At 39.2% G+C, this 26534-nt stretch overlaps 2 protein-coding genes across 5 annotated transcripts in view; one reads left to right on the forward strand and one right to left on the reverse strand.

Annotated features, from left to right (window-relative positions):
- The window catches only part of LOC132392678 (glutaminase kidney isoform, mitochondrial-like), an 82660-nt gene extending 70916 nt beyond the window's left edge, over positions 1-11744 (forward strand). For 2 of the 3 annotated variants that reach the window (XM_059966888.1, XM_059966891.1), the window contains exons 15-19: positions 397-458; positions 7963-8039; positions 8135-8198; positions 8686-8833; positions 9639-11744. In XM_059966888.1, coding sequence (XP_059822871.1) covers positions 397-458; positions 7963-8039; positions 8135-8198; positions 8686-8833; positions 9639-9647 — 360 coding nt within the window. In that variant the 3' untranslated portion in view covers positions 9648-11744. Of the gene's footprint in view, positions 1-396; positions 459-7962; positions 8040-8134; positions 8199-8685 lie in introns of all 3 variants that reach the window. The other variant, XM_059966889.1, reaches the window with a different exon arrangement.
- Positions 11745-14891: 3147 nt separating this feature from the next.
- stat1a (signal transducer and activator of transcription 1a) overlaps positions 14892-26534 on the reverse strand; it is a 63181-nt gene continuing 51538 nt past the window's right edge. Inside the window, exons 23-24 of one of the 2 annotated variants that reach the window (XM_059966894.1) lie at positions 24380-24482; positions 14892-15191 (exon numbers count right to left, since the gene is read on the reverse strand). In XM_059966894.1, coding sequence (XP_059822877.1) covers positions 15183-15191; positions 24380-24482 — 112 coding nt within the window. In that variant the 3' untranslated portion in view covers positions 14892-15182. Of the gene's footprint in view, positions 16995-24379; positions 24483-26534 lie in introns of both variants that reach the window. The other variant, XM_059966892.1, reaches the window with a different exon arrangement.

Consider the following 26534-nt stretch of genomic DNA (forward strand, 5'->3'; position numbering starts at 1 on the left):
AACTAATAGGCAAATAATTTCTAAGAGTTATTCAGGGTTTGTGAGGAATAAGTGAGTTAACAAGAAAGCATAATTTCCATTAGCTAGAATATCAGTGAGTTTGATTTAAGTTTAAAGATGTAAAAGAAGTGTGGATTACAAACCAATGCTTTAAATTTAGATACATTTGGAAAGGATGGAAAAAAGAATTTAGAACAATAAATGGCTTTGTTTTTGAGGGGTCTGAATGACCTGTTGTAGTTTCTTATATTGTTGGATCCTGGTGTTAAAATGTATGGAAGAACCTGTTTGGGATTTTAATAACTTTACTGCCTTAACTATTTTATACTTAAGGAAGCAACTATAAATCTGACAAGAAATTGACAATGGATTTTTGTTTTGCTAAACCCTTTTTAGGTGAAATCTGTAATCAATCTTCTCTTTGCTGCCTATACTGGAGATGTGTCTGCACTCAGAAGGTAAGATTTCTTCAAGGGTTTCATCAGGTCATAGTTGGGTTTATGTTCAACTAATTGAGGTTGGCACATGGATTCATATTTGCAAACACTTTTACTGAAAACACTCGGGTTCGGTGTGCAGGATACAGTCAAAAGTTCCAGAACTTTTTGCCAAGAATTATAAGATGGGTATATAGTTAGAGTATTGGGAAATATGGGAATTCAAAGGAATTGTACCTTGCTTATTGTTGTTATCAATCCAGCCGCATTAAAGTTTGTTATTCAAAAGTAATGTCATTTTATGACTCCAGACTTTGCCACTAAGCGGATGAACTGGAACTGCATTAAGTGATCAAATGATTTTAAGGGATTTCATTGGAATTGAAATAGATAGTAATACCACTATAATAATTGCTGGTTTTAAATAGTGCAGTGTTGTGGCAGGTTTTGCTTTGTACAAGGTTTTCCTAAGCAACTTAAGCAAATACATTTTGGGTTTAATGAACATTTGATATCCTAAGCCATTTTAAACTTTGCCATCTGCAAGGCTTTTTCTCCCTCACAATATCTATTACTTGACAGTCATTGATTTATTGAAATATGCAGTTTACATAAAAAGTAAAGTGAAAATGCTTATGCAGCAGCAAATAATGGTTTCAGCAAATAAATTTCTACACCCATTAATCATACTGTGTGTGCAGAATGTACAAAAGGTGCTGATGCTCACAGTAACAGGAAGACAATTTTCCTTAGAGATGGTGTATAATATAAAAACAAGTAGTTTTTGGATTATTTTGGTTTTCTTTTAAACTTATTTGTCTTGCAACCACCGAGGAAGTAAATTGCATGAACTCATCAGGAAGAAATATTTTGTAGTTGTCACTGCAACATTTAATTTTTTTTCTTGATGGAACTGGCATCAGTAGTGGGAAGGCTTTTGGAAGGTATTCTAAGGGACTGGATATGTAAGTATTTGGATAGGCATGGAATGATTAGGGATAGGCAGCATGGTAGGTGGTGACTAACCAATCTTTTAGAGTTTTTTGAGAAAGTTACCAGGAAAGGGGATGAAGGCAAGGCAGTGGATGTTGTCTACGTGGACTTTAGCAAAGCATTTTTCAAGGTCCCGCATGGAAGACTGGTCTAAAAGGTTCAGTCAGTCAGCACTCAAGTTGAAGTAGATTAAGTTAGATTAGACATTGGCTTTGTGGGAGAAGCTAGAGAGTGGTAGTAGATGGTTGCATCTCAGAATGGTGGAGTGCTGCAGAGATCTTTATCAGCGATCTGGATGATAACATGGTTAACAGGATCAGCAGATCTGTGGATGCACAAAGACTAGAGGTGTAGTGAACAGTAAGGAAGGCTATCATGGCTTGTGGAGGGATCTGGATCAGCTGGAAAAATGGGCTGAAAAATGGCAGATGGAATTTAATGCAGACAAGTGTGAGGGGTTACATTTTTGCAGGACCAACCAGGGTAGGTTTTGCACAGTGAATGGTAGAGAACTGGGGAGTGTGATGAAGCAAAGGGATCTAGGAATACAGGTCCATAATTCATGGCAAGTGGTGTCGCAGGTAGATAAGATCGTACAGGAAGCTTTTGGCACATTGGCCTTCATAAATAAATGTATGAGCACTGGAAACGGGATGCTATGTTGAAATTGTATAAGATGTTAGTGAGGCCTAATTTGGAGTATTGTGTGCAGTTTTAGTCACCTACCTATAGGGAAAATGTAAATAAGGTTGGCAGAGTACAAAGATAATTTACAATAATGTTGCCAGATCTGAAGGATCTGAGTTATAAGGAAATGAGACTTAATTTTTGGAATGTAGAAGACTGAGTGGAGATTTGTAAAGATAGACAAAATTAAGAGGGGTATAGATAGGGTAAATGCAAGCCAGCTTTTTCCACTGAAGTTGGGTGGGACTACAACCAGAGGCCATGGGTTAAGTTTGAAAGGTAAAAAATTTAAGTCGAGCAGGAGGGGAAACTTATTCACTCAGAGAGGCGTGAGAGTACGGAGCGAGCTGTCAGTGCAAGTTGTGCGTACAAGCTCGATCTCAACATTGTAGAGAAGTTTGGATAAGTACATGAATGATAGGGGCATGGAGGGGAATGGAGGGCAGGTCAATGGGAGTAGGCAGTTTAAATAATTTTGGAATGGACTAGATGGGCTGAAGGGTCTGTTTCTGCGCTGTACTTTTCTATGACTCGTAACTGATTAATCCGACATAAATCTATCTCTGATATGAGTGCCTTCGCCATTTATAAGACATTGGTGTGAATCATCGACCTTTTGAGAGTGCTCTGCCATTCCATCACGGCTGATTTATTATCCCACCCAAACATTCTTCTGCCTTCTCACAGTAACCTTTGACACTCTTACTAATCAAGAACCTATCATCTTCTGCTTTAAATATACCTAAATGACAAGGCCTCCACAGCTGCTGTGGCAATGAATTCCACAGATTCACCATCTTCAGGCTAAAGGAATTCCTCCTGATCTCTGTTCTAAGGGGACGTCCTTCTGTTCTGAGACTGTGCTCTTTAGTCCTTGACTCCCCCACGATAGGAAATATTCTCTCCATATCCACTCTATCCATGTCTTTCAATATTCAATAGGTTTCACTGAGATCCTCGTCATTCTTCTAAACTCCAAAGAGTACAAGCACAGTGCATCAAACGCCGCTCATACATTAACCCTTCCATTTCCAGGATCATTCACCTGTAGCTCCTCTGTACCGTCTCCAATGCCAGCACATCCTTTCTTAGATAAGAGGCCCAAACTGCACACAATACTCCAAGTCCAGTCTGACCAATGCCATACAAAGCCTCAGCATTACATTTTTGCTTTAATATTCATTTTCAATCTTTTTTATTGATTTTAAAATATATATATAAATAAATACAAAGCAGAGAAGAAGTTATATCAAATACATAATACAATAAACGTACAAAGAAAAGGACATACACTGTCAAAATCATGTATATTAGGCTAGTATATATAAACAGAGAACCACAACTCCTCTTGACAATTCATACAAAAAAAAGACTGGAATTTGGCTTCCTTACTACAAACTTTAGGGAACCATGCACAACGACTCGCAAGTCCCTTTGCACCTCTGATTTCTGAATTTGTTCCCCATTTAGAAAAAAAGTCCATGCTTTTATTGTTTGTACTAAAGTGCATGACCATAAACTTATCTGCATTGGTTTCCAATGACCTTTTCTTTACCCTGTCTCTGAACCTGTCCAAGTCCTTCTACAGACTCCATTTCCTCAAGATTGCCTGCCCCTCCTCCTGTCTTTGTATCATCTGTAAACTTGGCCGCAAGCCAGTCAGTTCCTTCATTTGGATCATTAGTATATAGTGTGAAAAGTAGTGCATCCAATTCGGGCTGCAGAACACCAGTGGTCATTTGGCAACCAACCAGAAAAAGCCCACTTTATTCCCACTCTTTGCCTCCTGCCAATCAGTTAGCCTTCTGTCTATGCTAGTACCTTCCCTATAATATCATGGGCTCTTATCTCATTTAACAGCCTCATGTCTGGCAACTCGTCAAAGGCCTTCTTAAAATCCAAGTAAACAATATTCACAACTCTCCTTTGTCTACCCTACCTGCTATTTCCTCAAATAATTCTAACAGATTTGTCAGGCTAGATTTACCCTTAAGGAAACCATGTTCATTTTGGCCTATTTTATCATATGCCTCTAAGTACCTGTATATCTTATCCTTGATAATGGACTCTAATATCTTCCCAAACAGTGAAGCCTGCAATCCTGACGAAGGGTCTTGGCCTGAAACGTCGACAGTGCTTCTCCTTATAAATGCTGCCTGGCCTGCTGTGTTCCACCAGCATTTTGTGTGTGTTGTTTGAATTTCCAGCATCTGCAGATTTCCTCGTGTAAGCCTACAATTCCCTGGCTCTTGCCTCCCTTCTTTTTTTAAGAGTGAAATGACATTTGCAAATTTCCTGTCCTTCAGAACCTTTCCAGAAAGCAGTGATTCCTGAAAAATCTCTGCTAATGCCTCCACTATCTTTCAGCTATCTTTTTCAGAACCCTGAGGTGCAGTCCATCTGGTCCAAGTGACTTACTGTATCTACCTTCTGATTTTTCAGGTTCACAGTCACCCTCTCCTTAATAATAGTGACTACACTAACTTCTGCCCCCTAACCCTTCTGAATTGGTCTCATGCTACTGATGTCTTTCACAGTGAAGCCTGATAAAATTGGAAGAGGATGGCACCAACAAACAGCATGACCGATGGTGACATCCTCTAGATTTTTCATGAAAAATCTTTCTTTCTCTTATTTTACTACTGCTTTTTCTTTCAAATGTGGATTTGCTACTGTTGGAACCTGCCTAAATTTTGGTGGTATGCTTTCGGGCTAATTCATCAGGACCATGGTCCCAACGTGGTTCAGGTAGAGCCCATCCCATAGGAACAGCTCCTTCCTTCCTTCCCCATTACTGGTCCCAATGTCCCATGAATTTTTGAGCCTTGCATTTAGCTCTCCCATCTTATTTACCCTATGCCAATTTGCACCCGGTTCAGCTAACAACCCAGAGATTGTTACCTTTTTGGGTTCTGTATTTTAATTTAGTCCCCAGCTGCTCAAATTCCCTCAGCAGAACCTCTTTCCTTGTTCCGCCCATGTTGTTAATACCCACATGGACCATGATAACCACTTCTCCCAGTCCAAGAGATCCCGAAACTGGATTAACAGTCAGACAACACAGCCTTTGGGGCTCTCAACCGTTGCAACAGAGAACTGTGTCTATTCCCTGACTATAATATCCCCAGTTACAACTACATTTCTTTCATTTCCACAACTCCCTGCCCCCCACTTGAATGGCTTCCTGAAGCACAGTACCAGTGTTCGGTTGCTCAACTTTCCTAGAGCCCCCACTCTCATCCTCACAGAGAGTAATAATCTCAGACCTGCTGGGCAAGCTCAAGGGCTGAGGCTTCTCCAGCACTAACACTTGGATCTCCCTACCTGGCTCACCATCTTACCCCTGACCACAGACCAAGGGACTGTCTCCTGAAACAGCATCCAGGTACTATTTCCTGATGCACCACAGTGTTTGAAGCTCGTCATCATGCAGGTCATCAACTTTAAGCCCAAGTTCTTTAAGCAGCCCACACTTGCTGCAGATGTGGTCACCAGGAAAAACAGTGGGGTCCATCGTCATTCAGCAGCAGCACATCACTTGATCTTGCATCTCTATTTTGTTTCATTGTTGTAATTTGGTATTTTTTTAAAGTTAATTGCTGTATTTCTGTTTTTTAAAAAAAGCCCTTGTGTGTTCTAACTGGCTACTCATCTGTGCTGCCTTGCCAAACCTCAGACTTTTGTTAACAAAATAAAAACAGAAATCGCTGAAAATACTCAGCTAATCGGGCCTTGCATGGGAAGACAAGTAGATTTAATGTTTGAGGTCAAAGACCCTTAATTCAAAATGGGAGGGAGACAAATAGAAATTTGTTAAACTGCCGGGAGGGTTGGGGGGGGCAAAGGTGAAAGGATGTCACCGAAGGGGTAAGCAGTAAATAAAACTATCTGGTCAGTGAGTGAATGGGAGCAAATTAGAGATTGAGAACATAAATGAAAGATCCTCGATAAAAGAATGTGGGAGTCACAAGTTGTAGACGAGTCAGCACATCGAGTTGGGCATGTCCTCCACTCCAGGAAGAAAAGGTAGGAGGAAGGACTAATGTTTCATTGCCTGTGTTTGCAGTGGGAAGTACCTTGGGGACGGTTGTTTGGAATGGAAGAAATCTAGAGGGTAGTGTAGGGAAGGATTCCAGTGAAATGCTGAAAATAAAAATTGGAGGGTACATCTACTTGGTGACAGAAATTGTGGGGAATGATCTGTTGAAAGCAGGTGTGAGTGGGGTGGAAAATGAGGATGATGGAGAGTGGATGAGAGCAGAGGTGTGGGAAATGCTTGAAATGTGGTCAAGAGCTTTGTTAACAATGCTATCATGGAAGTCAAATGTGAGGTATTGCACTTTGGAAGGACAAACCAAGGTAGAACATACCAGATAAATGGTAGGACACTGAGGAGTGCAGTAGAACAGAGGGATCTGGGAATACAGATACAGAATTCCCGAAAAGTGGCATCACAGGTAGATAGGGTTGTACAGAGAACTTCCGGCACATTGGCCTTTATAAATCAAAGTTTTGAGTATAAGAGTTGGAATGTTATGGTGAGTTTGTATGAGGCATTGGTGAGGCCGAATTTGGAGTATTGTGTGCAGATTTGGTCACCTAATTACAGGAAGGGTATTAATAAAGTTGAAAGAGTGCAGAGAATGTTTACAAGGATGTTGCCTGGACTTGAGAAACTGAATTACAGAGAAAGGTTGAATAGGTTAGGACTTTTTTCCCTGGAGCGTAGAAGAATGAGGAGAGATTTGATAGAGGTATATAAAATTATGCTGGATATAGATAGAGTAAATGCAAGCAGGCTTTTTCCACTGAGGCTAGGGGAGAAAAAAAACCAGAGGACGTGGGTTAAGGGTGAAAAGGGAAAAGTTTTAAGGGAACATTGAGGGATCTTCTTCACTCAGAGAGTAGTGGGAGTGTGGAATGAGCTACCAGTTGAAGTGGTGAATGCAGGCTCACTTTTAACATTTAAGAAAAACTTGGACAGGTACATGGATGAGAGGGGTATGGAGGGGTATAGTCCAGGTGCAGTTCAGTGGGACTAGGCAGAAAAATGGTTCAGCACAGCTAAGAAGGGCCAAAAGGCCTGTTTCTGTGCTGTAATGTTCTACGGTTCTAAGTCACAATTCAGGAAGAACAGGCCTGGGCAATAGTCTGATTCAAAGTTTGGGATTTCTTTGCGGTTTTGTTATATTCATTACATTGTTAAACAGTTTAAAATAGTTGAGCAGTTTGAACTTGCCTTCTTGATATGCCAAAAATGGGGAGAGTCAATATTATGGTGTTGGTTAAAAGCAGCTTAAGGTTTCAGTGCTGGTAGCAAAAGAAGTCTGTGGATGCCCATCTGATAGGGCTCTGATGTTAAATCAACATCATTAGCTATTTCACATGCAAGAACCTAAAGCAATTATAATTGCACAGTTGCAAGACATATGAAAAAGAAACACTGGAAGGAATTTGCATTTTGTTTATTTTAATAGCATGCATTTTTGCATTTTTTTCAATGTATTGATATACAGCATGGAGTTGGCCCTTTGAGCCATGCTGAGCAATCCCCAGCTTAGTCATAGCCTAATCGTGGAACAATTTACAAAGACCAATTAACCTACCAACTGGTAAGTCTTTGGACTGTGGGAGAAAACCAGAGCACCTGGAGGAAGCCCATTTAGTCACGGCAAGAGCGTGCAAACTCCTTACAGTCAGTGGCAGGAATCGAACTTGGTTTGCCTGTACTTTAAAGCATTGAGCTAACCACTGTGCGCACCTTATTTTATCTGTACGTAATAGGATAATGCAGCTTGTAAAGATACTGTATCTATTTTTAAACAGTTCATTTCTTTTACTCTAGGTTTGCTTTGTCTGCAATGGATATGGAGCAAAGAGACTATGACTCACGAACAGCGCTGCATGTAGCAGCTGCTGAAGGTACAATTGAATTTCTAGAAATAGCATAACATTTATAGCATGGTGAGAAAGCCAATTAATAATTCAGAATTTCACAGATTTACTTTCATTTATAGGCCATGTGGAGGTGGTTCGCTTTTTATTAGAAGCTTGCAAAGTAAACCCGTTCCCTAAAGATAGGTAAGTTGATAATGATTTAACGTCATAAGCAACCTGCTTAGTCCATCTAGTGTGCAGCAGAATCAGTAAAATAAGTTCTGTAAAAGAAAATTGACCTGTAGATAGTCTTGCTCATTTTTTTTAAATAATTGTGTTAATTTATTGATTCATTCTTGATTTATCTCCTATAAATCATAAATTCAAAGCAGTTACCTGTTAAGATTATTTATCTTTTAAAACCTTTTAATGGGACATCTTGAGAGTGCAACCTATGTAATACTTTGGGATGAACAGCTCAATCCAAAATATAAAATTTGATAAAGGAAAAAAAGTTACTTTATTTTCGAAAGTAGATTCGTAGCAAGTAGTTTTGAAGATAGCCTTGTTGGAGGTCAAATTCTCCAAAAAAAAATTAACTTAATAATTGTAATGCTATTGATGATTTTTGGGTGGTTTTGCTGGAATGTATTGTTTAACCTGTTCTATAAATGTAAAAATATAATTTTAGGTGGGGCAACACTCCAGTGGATGAGGCAATTCACTTTGGCCACCATGATATTGTAACAATCCTTCAAGATTACCAAAACCAATATATACCTTCAGAAAATTCGAACAATGGAAAAGAAAAGCACTCCAAGGAGAACATAGACAGCATGGTATAGTTCTTCAATGTCCCACAGTAATTTTGTCCTGAATTACCAAAACCAAACTGATGTTTGAGTGATGCTTGTAAAATAGTGTTGTATTTTTGGCAAGTAATTGCTCTGGTAGTTTAGATTTTAAATGTTTTGATGTAGTTTAGAAAAACAATATGCCTGGGCAAAATTAAGAAAATAATCCAGTGCTCATTTTGAGTGATGATTCTGGGACTTGAAATAATGCACTAAGTTCTATGTGTGTTTTAGGGAAAAGTGAGCAGGATAATCTCAGCACAATTTAAGATTTTTAGAAAGCTGTTGTCTTACAGTCGATATAAAATTGCCATGAAGTCCTGAATGATGTGAATAGTAGAAAGTGATAAAATCACTTGCATCTCCTGGCCTATAAACACTGGAAAATATCTAGTTGTAGAATAACATCATAAAGAAATTGTTATTGTTGTGGTACATAACTTGTAGCCAATATCCCTGCAAAATGTGAATGAATATTATTGTGTCCAGTAGATATTGTGAGGATGTTTTACCAGTAGAGGCAATTTTACCTGCACAAATTTTAGAACAATCAATTGTTCCAAATGTATTAAAGGCAGAGCAGTAAGTGTTGACTTCTGTTTCTCTAATAAATCTTGTCCAATTTTAGTTGCATGATGGCTCCAAAAGACCACGCTCAAGATGAGGATTATAGAAACATTATTTCGTAGTTGTCTGTATGTGTTTGCTTAGGCTTTGTTGCTTGAAAATTTTCCTTTTTGTTTCGTTTGCAGTTTCATTCACTGCTGACTTTTTTTCCCACATTCTTAAGGGCCACTGAACAGAAGAGACTTCATGTTACATTACTGTAAATTTTGTAAGTAAATGTCTCGAAGGAATGCAAATGATTGACAAAAATGTATTATTTATCAAGTTCTACCTACTTCCTCAAAAATAAATTTTTCCGACATTTTGCCTGTTTTATTAACGTTTAGAATAAGGTAATTACTAACTCTTGGCTGCCTGCTTTAATTAGAAAGCTTTTTAATCAAATTTTTGTTCCCTTTTAGTTGAAGCTTTAGTTGTAGACAATTTAGAGGATGGTTTATCAGTAGCACTTTGAATTTTTAAGCAAGTATAAGATCTTGTTTATTTTTGTGTTGGACAGTCCAATAGTTTGTAGTAATTTATTGAAAATAGACTGACAACTAACATTATACTCTAGCATCAAAATCAGTTAAAATATACAAAACTATCCTGTGGTAGTGCTGTCACAAGCTGCTATTTGTAGAGATTGCAATGAATGCTTCTGAATGTTGATTGCATCCTAAAATGTTCATTGTTCTTTGCAATTTGTAAGCATGACATTACAAAAGGCTACAGTTTATGCCTTTATCTAGAGGTATATAAAATATTTGTCACTTATGTGGATTATAACTTTGCATTTGCATTCTTAGGGCTTTAAATGTTAATCAAAGAATGGAAAAGGATGCCTGTTTCTATCCCTTTGTCTAATGTGCCCATTTGTTGATTTGGATGAAATTTTCTAAAGGACTATTTTCCATTCTTATTTTTGAGGTAACTTGGCTTTTTTAAAACATTTTTGCTGATCATCTTTTATGTACAAAGTTTCCAAAAAAAAAGCTGCCCTAGAACCATGTCTAGGAACCTTGAGTGTAAGAGTGTTTCTGAAATATTGTAGTTCTGATTTGCTTAATCTAGTTGCGTTTAAGAAAATCTTCCTGTGCTGCATTTTTGCATGAATCAGTTGCATTCCTGCAGGATACCAATCTCTTTAGTAATTGCATTTGAAGCATAATTTGCGTGTTGGAGTCTATCTGCCAAAGTTTGCTTTATGCTCTTATTTGTGTATGTGCTTGCTTAGAAAGATTCTAGCACTGCTGCATAATTTTGTTTTGAATACAGTTTGAGAGCATCCTTTATCCGGAATATTTGGGATCAGAATATTTCGGAATATTTGCATTTATATAACAAGATATCTTGGGAATGGGATCCAAGTTTAAACTTGGGATCTATTTGCGTGTACAGTTGTTGTGAAACTCACAAAGTGAGCAGTCCGCAGTTGGAGCACATTCTGACGTGATGGAGCTGGATCCTCCACAGACTGTCGGAGTTGAATGACCGCCCCAGACCATGTCTATTACCAGGTTCCAGTGCTGCAAGAGGCACCTTATCCACCATCGATTTCAAACAGCCGCCCCTTGCGTAGCAAGTGCAATGGGAAGTGGGAATAGTTTTATATAATTTTAATAATTTTGTCCATGAAACAATTACCTACAATATTCAGTTTGTTGTGATAGATCTTTGCTTGTTTCAGGATCAGCATGCCATTAGTGTCATATGCTCACTCCATTGATGAATCCACTTTCAATGCCCGATCAAAATTTTAAGTTTTTGCTTTATTCAATGTTTTTCTATTTTTCATTAACTTCTGTTATTATGTATATAAGGTCACTTCTCAGAACTGTCTGTGGTGCAGAGACCTGTGCACTGACTGGGAACTTTCCCAGCGCCTTGTGGAATTTTTCATTTGTGACATCATGTCAGCGCTCAAAAAATTTCAGATTTCTAAAGTATTTTCTAATTTTGGATAAGAGGTACTCAACCTGTGTTTCACTTAAAATGTATTTCTATCCATTGCCGTTATTTCAGTGTAGAACTTAGCTTAATGTGCAGTATTATTGGCCTCTGCTTGTATTAAGGGACAGTTTGTAACTGTAACTGTTTTTCAATATTGTGACATGTGTTTCCAAGTATCTTGCTGTTGAGTGTATTTGCTAACAGCAATCTTTTTGATTGTTGCTTGATATTTTCAATCTGTAACATTAATTTTGAAGTGTTGCAGGCAATGCAGTATATTTATTTAAAGATATATTGGTAGGATGTGTTAAATACAGAATAAATTAAACGCAGAAAAGTTTTGGATTCCTTATTTTGTGCACAAAGTGCAGTACTGATTTCCAAACTTGATAATTCCCAAAATCACTATTTTTATTTGTTGTAATCATTTGTTTGTTACTCCTTTCTTCATGGTTCTGCTAGTTACAAAGTTTTAAAATAGGATATTTAAGTAAAATACATGACTTATCTCCTCAGTTTCTCAAGGGAAACAGCTTCACTGTCTTGCAAAAGTGATCAGTTATTTTTAAAGAAAACATGTCCCCAGACCATGAGAACACTATCTTCTGTGAATCATAATCACAGTTGGAAAGGTCTGGTGAATTTCCACTTTCTTCTCTCTTTCTCCTTAATGAACTTAAATGATATCTCTTAATTATGGCTAACTTTCATTTAACTCATCAGGGTAGAATTAAGTTTCTATTAGTTATGGTGTAAATGTTTTGAGAAGCATATTTAATCAACAAATTGAAGCACCACTGAGAGCTTATCATGAACCAGACACCTGCTTTATTTGCCTTTTCTGAATCAGCGGTTCTGCCCATTCTATAAATTCAGGTCTGATCGCTGTATTGTCTTGATGGAACACTTTCAAGAGTAATTTAATTGTAACATCACTATTGACATTGAAGTCATCCACCAGCACCCACAACGATCCATGAAGGAGGACATGAGTATCAAAGAGGCACTGACAGCTTGCAAGAAATTGAGGAACAACAAGGCCACTGGGCCTGAGGGAATCAAGGAAGGTGGCACAGAACTTTTAAATCATATTCATGATCTGCTTGTCAAGATCTGGGGCCAGGAGAAGATTCCAGCTGTAACTCAGTGACACCCTGATTGTCACACTATTCAAAAAGGGTGACAAAGCTGACTGCAGAAATTATAGAGGTATCTCCCTCCTCTCTACAACAGGAAAGGTACTCACCCGAATTTTATGTGACCGGCCTTCACCTCTTACAGAAGATCTGTCTGAGTCTCATTGTGAGATTTTGATTGCCATTAGAGGACAGCACCTAATTAATTGTTTTCATGCTGCTTTCTCCACTCAAGTGTCAGCGCTTTTGCCAACAAGTCCAACCCCAATTCTTGCATTTACTTGGTCCAACACTCTTCCTTTTCTTGGCATCTTGATCTCCATCCCAGATGATAGGTCAGTTACCAATAATCATTATCAGCCCACTGAATCCCACAACCACTCCTGCATTCCTTCCTGTAAGGGCACCATTCTGCTCTCCCAGCCTTTCTTCACCATCATTAATGTTCTGAGAAGTATTTGCACACTGGTGCATTTGTCTACCTTCTCCCTCAACCATGGCTTTCCCTTTACCGTGGTCAATGGGGCTGTCAATTGTACTACCTCTGTTTCCTGTACTTAGCCTCTCTCCTCAGCCAGAACTAGGAAAGGCTAGTTTCAATTATGAGCAAATTAGGAACGTTGCATGTTGAAACTTTATGGTACTCAACTGTGAGAAAGAGTGTGATTGGAGAGATGAGATGGAAGAGTGAACCAGGGAGATATGGAAGGAAACAGTCCTTCAGAATGCTGAAATAGGAAAAATTTTGTCTTCATCTTCAACCTCAGCAACCTCCACATTCACTGGTTTATCTTTTGTAACCTCCAAGAGGTATCACCACTAGACATATCTTCTTGGTAAGTCTTGCCCCTACACCACCATGCACCTTTCCTTAACTCCTGAGTTCCTTCTTTCATCTTCACCCTTTCTCACTGCACAGGATCATGAAGCCGCAACACCCCCAATGTTCCCAATTTGCTCATAGCTGCAACCCCCACTTGTTTCACAGTCCAGGACCCTATCACTCCTTCCAGGTGAAGAAGCAATTTACTTGTACTTTCAGTCCAGTGTGTACTGTATTTGGAGCTCAAGATGTCACCTCTATATTGGAAAAGTAAAATGCAGATTGGGTGATCACTTTGCTAACCACAGTTGTCCAACAGAAAAGGATGACACTTAAGCTTCTGATTTGAATTTTCTGTCCCACTCCCACGCTGACCTTAGTGACCCTCCTTGCTCCAATGAGCTCAAGGAAGAGCATTTCACCTGGTGCATTACAGCATCAGGATTCAATGTTGAATTTAAGTTTCAGGTAATTCTTCTGTTTGTTGATTTAACCTATTAAAATTGGTATGATTTCTCTTTTCTCTCCAAATGCCAGTTATTTAAAATGTTACCTTAATAGCTTAGGTGCGCAGCTTGTCTTAAAGATTCCTTCTATTCTTTCCACCCCCCCCCCCCCCCACCGCCTTCTTCCTGCAATTTCAAAGATGCTTGTCTACTTGCTTTTCAGTTCTGATTAAGGTACTTTGATCTTAATCACTGAATGTTTCTCTTCCCACTGCTGCCGCCAGATCTGCTGAGTTCTTCTGGCATTTTCTATTTCTGTTTCAAATTTCCAGAAACCGTTTTTTTTTGCTCACAGTAAAAGATGTGTGCATGTGCAATATGAACAAGATCTTGGCTATGCCAGCTTTCAATAGCATTTTGATAGAACTGAACTTCTTCCGATACACGATTGATCAAGTTATTCTGAACGTACATAGGCATTTACTTTTTCATAAGGAGCATTAGATACGATCCATATAATCTGGAGAGAAATTTGAGTCTTGAAAACCTGATCAACTACTTACTATATACAGAGTACAAAGAGAACCTGAATTGCTGGCAATATCATGGTAAATGTGATCTCTCCAGCTGCTTCATTTGGCTAAGTGCCAAGTTGCACATACTTGCTTTACCAAGCCTTTTGCGGCTCATTTGCCATTTAATGCAAAACCCTTTGGAAGATGAGTTCTTCTTTCAGTACGTCCTTCACTCTACCCCTCCCCTCCCCCCCAAAAAAAAGCTTTGGTCCATTCTAATTTGATTGTGTTGAGATGAAAAATGCCATAGGTGGACTGAGCTGCTGGTGATTCATGTTTTTGTATCCTGTGAAGGTCAGAAGCCATGCCAGTTTATTAGCTCGTTCTCAGCTAACAATGCATTGATTCATTGCGTTTGACCTTCAGCTTTAAAGCTGTCAAGAATATCGGACCATTTACCCACAAGCCTTGGTGTTATAACTATTTCATGCTGCCCATGAACAGAGAGCGCTGATTTAAAGGAACATTCAGTCCTGCTGTTGGATTGCAAAATGAAAAGTCCACTAATATTAAGTATGCTTTATTAACTGGTTTATTGAATATATGACTGCCAAGCAGTTGAAATTTTTTTATGAAGCACTGTCTCATAATCAAACAGGTGATGATGACATTTTTCAGCTGCTCTCACCTATTGAAGGCACAAGGAAGTCCATCAATTATGTGGGTGATTCATCAAAAACAACTTGCATTTTGAGTCCACTTATTACTGCTAGTTATTTGTCCGATCATACTTTGAGAAATCCCATGATCCTGGAAGTTCTGCCAGAGCCTCAGGCCTTCGGAAAGTATGACCTATTACATCACCTTGGAAACATAAGGCAGTTAATTCATGTCATCAGTTTACAATAGTAATCGTCTTCAAGTAAGAGTATGCTTGCACTACTTCAAAACACAATATTTACAATGGAGAGAAATCTGGAAATCAGCAATTTACAAAGCACATTGTCTCACTGTATTTTGTTAGTTTATGTGGTGAAAGGGAACCAAACAACTGGTTCTATGCTTTGTCAAGAAGTGACTGCAAGAGAGGATTGGGGAGGAAATTAATTTCTTCAGTGCTATGGCTGAAGACATAGCTGGAAAGTAAATGAGTGCATATTCAGATTTGCAGGAATCAGTTTTTGGAAGTTGTTGAGGCTTCGAGAGAGAGGCACAAAGGCCCCTAGTTTTTCTCAACTGCTCTCTATCGGATCATGCCTTACTGAAATCTGATTTTTATTCTGATCCCCATATCCTTTAATTCCTTTGAGGGTAATGAAATCAGTTATTCTCCCTCTTGAATAAATTTAACGACTGACCATCCACAGCTTTCCCTTACATCCCTGTAATGAAACACATTTCCGTTAACCTGATCTGGACTTGCCCTGATCAGGGATTTACCACCTTTTTAAATGCTATGGAACTTTACTATTAACCAAGGGGTCTGCGGATCCCAGGTTGGGAACCACTGCCTTACATGGACCCTCTTTTAGCGCAAGGAAATGACCTGTCACTATCCCGTTGGTGAATCCACTCCTGAATCCTATGCATTTTACCACATTCCAAACTACAAATCCCTGGAATCAATGTTAAGAATCCCTGTAGCCTACAACTGCTGCCTCATTTGTAGAACACTTTAAGTACTTTATTTCAGTTAAGTCTGCAAGCATCTGCAGTTTATCAGGGAAAACAGCAATGATGAGAGTTGATCTTGACATTTTGCATTGCTTCATTCAAATCACCTCAGACCCTGATGTTAGTCCAAAATATGACACAGCATGGCTAAGCAGCAGGAGAATCCTCTTTGACATCATTGCTACTTGGCAGCAAAACACAGGATGAGAAGAAAACTGGAACAGACCTTGCTCTGCTACTCCTATTCTTTATGGCTTAAGGACTTGTACCTTTCTGCTTCTGTGTGGGGAGGGACATCCAAATTACACTGAGAAATTTGAAGTACAGCAGCCCACAGGCATTTAGTCAGCAAATGAAATGAGTTTCACGTACAAATGTGTCTCAAATATGATGGGAGCTAGAGAGTAGAAGCTGTGTCTGTGGGATTCACAGCAGCAGTTTTGGCTCTGATTACATTTGAATCTCAGTTAAGCAGAGTTCCACTATTAGAAAGTAAGTTTCAAAAAACTAGCTTATTAAGCGAAGTGCCTGGCATTGAATTCCACACAAAAAAAAACCTTAAGCATGCATCTTGTCGGAGGTTTGGACTAACATACACCCATTACTTGAACAAGGGAGGTGATCTTGTGAGATGAAACAAAGTAGTGTGGAGACAGAGCAGAAAGACAAGGTAAGAGAACAGAGTTCAGTCAATGAACATGAGACATCTTTAAAATGAAAGCTTATATTAACATCATGGAAGAAATTCATACATTTCATTTAGCATTACAAATTTACTGTTCATATACAGCTCAAACAGAAATATAATTTTCTAGGAATGTAACTAAAACATTACAAACAGGTTCGACAGTAGCTTTCCTTTTTTGCTGAAAAATGCCACTTTACATCGCAGTAAGAAATTTGTGCTTGTGTAGCAAGCACCAAATCATGCCATAATCATAGATCCATTGGTGCGAAGTGTTCTCTTGGCTAACTTGGGTAGGCTGTACACAACTGTTTGAAAAAAAGTGGATATTTGTATTCAGTAAGATTTGTGACTTCACTTTTCTGCCAGTATAAGCATACAAATCATTTAAAAAAAAAACTAGTTGTTAACATTTCCTATTTACTTATCAAGTTTGGCTCTGCCATATTGGCAGGTATTCCAGTCTGAGAGCTAGAAGGTCACCCTGTGAAATCTGCAGTAGTACCATCAGCCTACAGAAACAGACACCAGTAATGGAAACTACACTGAGCTAGTAGAAACAAGTCTTTGTACTCCTATATAACATGCTGCTGTTAATCATCTGAAATTGCCAACTCTTACTGATATCCTTCCGCTTAATGAGCAAAATGTTCAATTGAAATGATGGGATTTATAAGAGGTATTCGGACTAAACAAGTGAGTATGTTTGCATTTGCACTGGTTGGTCAGTGCAAATGGATTTTACTAAATAAAGAGGCTTTGGGAAAAAACTATCAAATTACATCATTTTAATGTAAAGAGCAATACCCTATCTAAAGCAGCATTTCTAGATGTTGCCCTGATTATACTACGGTAATGTCTAGTTTGCTTCAATCAAATAGTTGACAATGGACACGAAATTAAACAAACAAATCAGTGGTAGGTGAGTTCAGACAACTGCACGAAGCAAGAAAGTGAGAGATGACTAACACTTCATAAATAGTTGAAGGAAATCCAAGACTTTGAGATTTTGGTATACCCAATGTGTCCGAACAACATAGAAATTTACCATATAGAGAACAACATGCATTGTGTTTACACCAAATAAGAGCTGCTTAACTTAACCACTATACAGTAAATAAATTTGGAAAGTGATTGCCTTTCACAAGAAAAGCAGTATGTGGCCTCAAACTCAAATGAGATCACTTAAAAATGACTGTTTGAAAGTCAACATTCCTGTGATGGGGCATAGCAGACTTCCCTGCCCAGATTAAGGTGCCAGATTTCACTTTGAATTATATTTTAGTTTTGATTATTCACATGTAATTTATGTAACTGTTACGCTGAGATTTGAATTTGCCCAGATTACTCCAGTCTTTTGAATTAACAGTTAGTCTCTTTGCTAGCATCCCCGTTGGCACTTTCATCATGTGACAGTTCAAGGGCAAGTACTTTTTAAAATGTTGAGGGGTTGTTTCCATCGGGCTTCAGGGCACTGTGTTTCAGCTGAAGCAGTATTATAGCACATTTATTACAGCCTCAGTGCCAGGAACCAGGTCTCACCATCACCTCCCATGTTGTTAATTTGGAGTTTGCACTTTCTGCTAGTGGTTGCGTGGACTTCCCTAGGTGCTGTGTTTTCTCCTACATTCCAAAAACATGCAAGATGATACACTAATTGGCTGCAAAGATCTCTCAAGTGTGCAGGTGGGCAGAAAACAAGGGAGTTAAGTACCTGGGAGAATAAAGTGGGATTAATGTGTAAGTGCTATAAGTAGGTTGTTGATTGTTGGTGGGCCAGAATGGCTGGTTCAATGTTGCATCACAATTAATCCTTCCACCAGTTATTAAATCTGTTGATTTTTCCAGAAAAAAATCTTCCTATCTATTGTCTAGGCTGCTTTTTAAATTAAAAACATACTTTTCATTGTATCCAATAGCTATTTTATAAAACAGAAAATGTTCTCCAACCTTTTCATACCCTTCTTGTTATATGTCAATCAGAACTACACAGTGAGGGAGCATGGTGCGTTAAGAGTTCAGAATTTGATTTTGTTGTCCTCTGTAAGGAGTCTTCACAGCCTTCCCATGAAATGAGTGGGTTTTATCTGGGTCCTTCCATAGTCCGAAGACTTGCTGATAGGTTAACTGTTCATTGTACATTGTGGTGCTACTAGGTTAGGGTTAAATCGGGGTGGTTGTGGTGCAGCATGGTTTGAAGGACCAGAAGGGTCTACTGTGGCAAACCTATACAAATAAACTATCTGGTCATTATGCTTTTAGTGTTCTGTATGGTTGCAGAATAACTTCTTGAACCTACTATACAGAAAAAGAATCCAATAGTAACTAAGAACGATCCAGCCACTTCATAGGTCAAGGTTCTGAACTGGGGCAGAGCTAATTTTGGAGCCATTATACAGGATCTTGCAGTGATTGGGCAAGATTGTTTACAGGTAAAGTAACATCTGCCAGGTGAATGACCTGTAATAGTGTGATGTTTAAAGTTCAAGGCCTACCTGTTGCTGTTAGAGTGAAGGGTAGGACTGGAAGGGTAGTTTTGGGGAACACTGACTGAAAGACAGCTCTGCTTAAGGAAGAAGGTATACATGGTGCAGAAGCCTTTGGGAACTAGTGAACCTCTGAATGACAATAAGTATGAGTGCAAAAAAAGATGAGAAGGATCTGACAGGCTAGATAAGCAAAGGCCCAAAGGGTTCTATAGGCATATTAAATGTGGCTAGTGGGGAAATAGGTTCCCTCAACTTGTAGCCAAAGATGAAGCAAAATTCTCTAAAGAATATCCATAACTTGTCCAGTAGCTTTGCACAAACTCTGAGAATGCACCAGGTAAGGCTGACAGATTTTTGCTTTGGTTCCTCACACCATGGGAATGTTTCCATGTTTATGCCTTGTACTGAGATAGTCCAGAACTAGAGAAGTAGAAAATGGTCTGAGACCACATTTTCCTCTTAATGCAGTTAACAGCTTGGAACATTTTCATGTACCTGATATTTATCCACTTAAGACATTCGACTCCTTGATATTTAGTTCCTTGAAATATTAATCAAGCACTACACCTTTCTCTGGTTACCAACAAGCTTTAACTTTCCTTTATTATGCTCTTTTCCTTCCCTTGAATTCCAGCCTTTTTACCTGGCTGTCTCTTAATTTCCACCACTTTTTCCTGAGTGTTTATTTTTTTAAAAAAAAAATCTTCGTTATCTGGGATCCAACATTAGATTCCCATTGTTTTATTCCTTTCAATCTAGGCTTGGATGTCCCACATTTCCCCTCAGACCATTCCTGCCCTACCTTCACAGCTCCTGCTTGCATGTCTCTAACTGTTCTGACATTGATTTACCCACTTCTGCCAAATGATTTGCATTTACTTTCAGAATCTAGAATAGGTGTTTTTGCTAATTTCTGATTGCCTTTAGAGACAAGGCAGAGAGCAAGGAGTAAAGAACCCCAGATGGTGGTGTTTAAATGCAATTGCTGCCCACTGTGGGCTTTGGGTGGTTCTCACCAAGCAATGGTCAGCAAATAATGTTGTTTGCAGATAAATGTACTGCAGCCACTAAAACAACAGTGAACAAAATGTTTAGGGAGGGGGCTGAGGGCGGGGGCTGCTTATCAAAATCTGCCGTTTTGCTTCAGATGGTTAAGATTGCATTGTTGGCACTGTGTTCATCTAGGTAGTCCATCACATTCTTGGTTTATAGAATATGAATGGTGGAAATACACTGGGATATATCACTCACTGCAATGTACCCAGTCTCTGCCCCGCTCTTGTAGCATGGCATGAGTGATCAGTCCAAATGAGTTTCCATTCGTTGGTGATGTCCCCTCCCCAATGATAATGAGGGCAGGAGACTGATGATAGTGCTATCATTGCCTGTCAAAGGTTTCTGTTAAAACACAATTGGGAAATGGCCAGTGCCTAACCCACATAGTACAATGACACTTGAAACTCCATTCCTGGATGTTGCCTTGGTCTTGCTACATGTAATCATGAACTGCTTCAGTTGCTGAGAAGTGGGAAATTGAATTGAACATTGTGCAAACATGTCCTGATCTGGTCTTAAGATGGAAGGCTATTACTGAAGCAACTATTTTTTAAAAAAGTTTGGATCCCTTTTCCTCAATCCTAAAGAACTCCTGCACTGATGTTCTGTTCCTGGGCTGATTGCCCTGTAATAATCACAATTAACTTAGTTTTGAGCAAGGTATGACTGACTATCTGCATTTGCCATGATTCCCATTCAAATGTTAGCTTGCTGACAAGTTAGTTTCACTTCACTGGAATTCAGCTTTCTGCTCCATACTTGGACAAAGGCTGTAGTGAGGTCTGGTGTGGTTTGGGCAAAGCATATTCTGGGCATCCTTGAGGAAATGCCTTTTTGATGGTTCTGCTGTAGTAGAAACCACATTAGGATGGTTTTCTGCATGGTTAGGTAAATGCCAGTCTTTTTAAACTGTATTGGAAACCTTGCAAATATGACAGAAACTAGTGGATGTGGCCAGTCCATCATGGGTAAAGCCCTCCCCACCACCAAATATAGCTACACATGAAAGCATCCATCAGGGTCCCCTACCACCCAGGATATGCCTCTATTCTCACTGCTGCCATCAGGAAGATGGTACAGGAGCCACACACTCATACTACCAGGTTCAGGAGTAATTATTACACCTTAACTATCAGTCTTTTCAATTGCCCCATCACTGAAATGCTTGCACAATGTTCAGACTCACTTTCTAGGATTCTTCATCTCATTTTCAATATTTCTTTCTTTGAATTTGCACAGTCTGTTGTCTTTGCATGAACTTAGTGTTCAAATCTTTCATGGATTCTATTATGGATATATTGAGTATGCCTACAAGAAAATTATCAGGGTTGTATACAGTAACATATGTACTTTAATAATTGATCATTGATACCATAGGTGGCACGTAGCGTGAAGTTAACAGAACTGCAACAAGTGCATTCAGTCATCAAGATCATGTAGAATTAATCAAATTGTCAAGAGCTTGGCTTCTGTGATAACAGCATCTCAGGAGAGAGCCAAAATGGACTATTTGGTACTTCTGTCTAAAAGTGGTGGTGAATGTAGTTGGCATATATGAGCCTGGCACCAATAAATTACTGGGGTACAAATTGCAATGAGAAATAGAAAAGGCACAGAAAAAAGCAATATGATAGATAAGAGGGACTTTAATATGCAGGTAGATTAGGAAAAAAAGTTGATACAATGGCTTTTTAAGAGCAGCTTATGGTTGAGCCCACTAGGGGTTCAGCTATTCTGTATTGGGCATTATGTAATGACTCAGATTTGATAAGAAAACTTAAGGAATCCTTCAGAGGCAGTGATCATAAACCTGATAAAATCCAGCCTACAGTTTGAGGGGGAGAAGATAAATCAGATATATCAGTATTACAATGGAGTAAAAGGGAATTAGAGGCCTGAGAGAGGAACTGTCTGAAGTTGATTGAAAGCAGACACTAGCAAGGACAATAACAGAAGTGATGGCTGGTATTTATGAGGGAAATCTGGAAAGTGCAAGGTGAGGTACCAGTGGCTGACAAGGGAAGTCAAGACAGCACAAAAGCAAAAGTTAGAAAGACATCAAGAGGATTGGGAAACTTAAACCAACAGAAGACAACTTAATCAAATTGAAATACAAAGACAAGCTAGGCCAAAGATACCAAAAACACCAGAAATTCCCCTCCCCCAGATAAGTGTAAAAGTGGACATTGGACTGCTGGAAAAGTAATGGGGGACTAAGAAATAGTGGACAAACTTAACAAGTATTTTGCATCAGTCTTCACTGTGAAAGCCACCAGCAGAATGCCAGAAATGAGTGTCAGGCAGAAGTGATTGTTGTTGCTATTTCAAAAAAGGTGCTTGGGAAGTTGAAAAGCCTGAAGGTAGACAAGTCAGATGGACTAACCCCAGGGTTCTGAAAGAGGCAGATAGAGAGATTGGGGAGGTGTAAGTAATTATCTTTCAAGAATCACTGGATTCTATAATGGTTCCCACAGAGTGGAAAATTGCGAATGCCACTTTTCAAGAAGCTGGCAGCGGGGGACAAGGATGCAGAAGAAAGTAAGTTGAAGCCAGTTTGGCTGATCTCAGTGGTTGGGAAGATGGGGTGGTTTCACAATACAGGGAGACACATGATAAAATAGGGCAAACTCAGCACGGATTCCTCAAGGCAGAATTTTGCCTGAAATCTGTTGGAATTCTTATAAGGTAACAGGTAGGATAGATGAAGTCAGTGGCTGTTTGGACTTTCAGAATGCCTTTGACAAGGCAAGAGCCTATGGTATTACCAGGAAAGATACTAGTATAGATAGAAGACTGGCTGACTAGCTGGAGGGAAATGGGAATAAAGGGGGAACTTTCAGGTTGGCTGCCAGTGGCAAATGGTGTGCCACAGAGATGAGTATTAGCATTGCTTCTTTACGTTTATGTCAATGACTTGGATGAAAGAATTAATGACTTTTTGGTCAAGATGGCCAAATGGGTGGAGGGACAGGTGATGTTGAGCCAGCTGGGTAGCTGCAGAACTTAGTTTGGAGGAATGGGAAGAGTAGCAGTTGGCATGTAATGAACCGATGTGAGAAGGAACTTTGCATGCACTTTGTGAGAAGGAATAAAGGACTGGACTATTTTCTAAATGAGAAAAGAAAAGTACAAAGAGACTTGCGAGTCCTTGTGCATGATTCCCTGAAGGTTCATTTTCAAGTTGAGTAAGTGGTAAGGAAGGCAAATACAGTGTTAGTATTTATTGAGAAGACTACAATACAAATGCAAGAATATAATACTAAAGGTTTTATTGGACATTGGTCAGAGCACAGTTGGAGTAAGAGTTGTTTTGAGTGTCTCTCTCTCTCTCTCTCATATACAAAAGATAGACTGGCTTTAAAAAAGGGTCTAGATGATGTTCACAAGAATGACCCAGGGAATAAAGAGCAATTTGTAGCAATGGGCCTGTACTCACTAGAGAATCTCATTGAAACCTATCAAATACTGAATAGTCAGGATAAAGTGGCTGTGGAAAGTATGTTTTTTTAAAAAATATATAGTGGAGAGTCAAGGACCAGAGGGCACAGCCTCAGAATTGAGGGACATCCATTTAGAACAGATGAGGAAAAATTCCTTTAGGGTGGTGAATCAGTAGAATGCATTGCCACAGATAGCTGCACAGGCCAAGTCATTGGGTACATTTAAGGCAACGGTTGATAGATTCTTGTTTAATCAGGGCATCTGAGGTTACAGGGAGAAACTGTATATTGGCCAGACAGTAAAACTTAATCATTATCCACTTCTGCTTACCTTTAACTGAAGATTCACCCAGTGGGTGAACAAGTTCAGTTTAATTTGGATGACTAAATAAGGGTATTTTGCACCAAGAAATTTCTGGGATGGAGAAGTAGTTACTACAATGCATCATGTGTGATTGTACATCAGTTTTATTTTCCATCAGCCAGTATATTTATTAAATCAAAAATTGAGACCAATACAAAAAGCTGAAGGTTTTTTAAAAAAGTTGTGTATCCATATAGTACACTGAAGCAGAAGTCACACTACAGCAATATTTACTGAATAAGACATTAAAAGTCCAAGCTACAATACACAAAAATGGAAAACACCAAACACAATTAAGTTCAGTTTGCAAAAAAAACTGCAACCACTTAGATTCCAAAACCTACCACTGAATCAATATCTGAAGAACTTAAGTGTCGTGTCAATTCACCAAAATCCTCCACGGACATAGGTAGAAGGTTTTCTGTTGTCTGCAGTCTGGAAGGATGACTGGAAACAACCACATAATAAAACAGTTATTTATAAACGCAGAGTTTCAACTGCCTTGGTTGTTATGGATGCCATTACAAATCTTAAAATTAGCATGTATCAAATAAAGTACGTTTGACAAAAGTGTAGTTTTATTGAGTTTGAAATAATTTGCCGTTTGTGGAACCTGCTATGTGCAGCGAGTTAATGACAAGTCAATGTCTTAATGATGCAGCTGCTTACAGAGCCAGGAAACCTGCAATGGAATCTTCCCGTTTTGTCAACAGAAAACCTGGACTTGATATGAGGCTTTCTCCTGACAATCCAACATATTCCACCATATTTAAAATCATTTACCCAATGTTTAATAAATTTATGATAATGAAATGTTAACATAACTATTAGCCATAAGATAGCAAACAAAATTAGACTCTTTGGCCTAGTCAGTCTACTCTGCCATTCCATGATGGCTCATTATTCCTCAACTGCGTTCTCTCCATAAACCCATCCATAGCCTTAAATATCCCTAGTCATCTATGGCAAGGAATTCCAGATTCATCAGCCTCTGGCTTGCTATTTTTCCTGATCTACTCTCTAGAGGAAACATCCTTATTTGCATGATTGAAGGCCCAAATAGATTGCATCAGTAATATCTTTGTTCTTCTGAACTCCAGTGAGTACAGGGCTAGAGCCAGCAAATGCTCATGTTAACCATTTCATTTCCTGGGCAGTTCTCAAGAACCTCTGGATCCTCTCCAATGCCAACACATCTTTTCTTAGATGAGGATATCAGCTTACAATTAGTAGTCTGACCAATACCTTATAAAGACTCAGCATTACAACCTTGCCTTATATTCCACTCCTCTTGAAATGAATGCTAATACTGTATTGCATTTATCTTCCTTCCCACCAATTCGATAACCTTTAGGGAATCCTGCACAAGGACACAAATCCCTTTGCACTCTGATTTCTGAATTTTCTCATTTAGAAAAGTCTATGCCTTTATTCCTTCTACCAACGTGCATGACCATACCCACTTTCCTACACCATATTCTATCCACCACTGTTATCCATTCCCCCCCAATCTTTAAGTCCTTCTGCAGCACCACCCTGCTTCAACACCACCTTCCTTTCCACACATCTTCCCATCATCTGCAAGCTTACCCACAGAGCCAACAACATGAAAAGGCATTCTCAACAGCGACCCCTGTGGGACACCTAGTCACCAGCAGCCAACCATAAAAGGCCCTCTGCCTCATACTAATCAACCAATCTTCAACCCTTGCTAGTATCTTCCTTATAATACCATGGGCTCTCATCTTCAGCAGCCTCATGTGTGGCACATTGTCAAAGGCCTTCTGAAGATACAAGTCAACATCCACTGACTTTGTTTATCCTGCTTGTTACTTCCTCAAATAATTCCAACAGGATTTGTTAAGCAAGACTTCCCTTAAGGAAACAATGCTGACTTGGATGTATTTTGTCATGTGCCACAAAGGACCCTGAAACCTAATCCTTAATACTAGGCTCCAACATCTTCTCAACCACTTTAGTCAGGCTAATCTTTCTTCAGCCTCCCCCACATGCTCGTGGGAAGGATGTAAAAATTTTCTTAGTGAATTCAGGAATCCCCTCCCTCTCTAGAATTGAACTCTAAACCTCACCGAGCTGTAATAGTTTTGTGCTTGCCACTATGCTAGCATGGTGTCTTCTTTAGAATGCATCTATCCTGCACCTTCTGAATTGCCCCCAGAAACTCAGCCATTGCTCTTCTGCTGTCATCCCTGCTAGTGTCCCTTCCAATCAACTTTGGCCAGCTCGTTTCTCATGCCTCCAATTCTTTTACTCCACTATTATACTGATACATCCCACTTCATCTTCTCCCTCTCAAACTGTATGATGAATTATCATTATGACCACTATCTCCTAAAAGATCTTTCACCTTAAGCTCCTATGCAAATCTGGTTTGTATTTGACATGCCTTCTTTCTCTCTCTCTCTCATTGCAATTTGTACCATACATCCTGGCTACTGCTGAGGCCTGCATACAACTCCCATCAGGGTCTTCTCACCT

This window comes from Hypanus sabinus, chromosome 4, assembly GCF_030144855.1.
Source record: "Hypanus sabinus isolate sHypSab1 chromosome 4, sHypSab1.hap1, whole genome shotgun sequence".
Taxonomy (NCBI): Eukaryota; Metazoa; Chordata; class Chondrichthyes; order Myliobatiformes; family Dasyatidae; genus Hypanus; species Hypanus sabinus.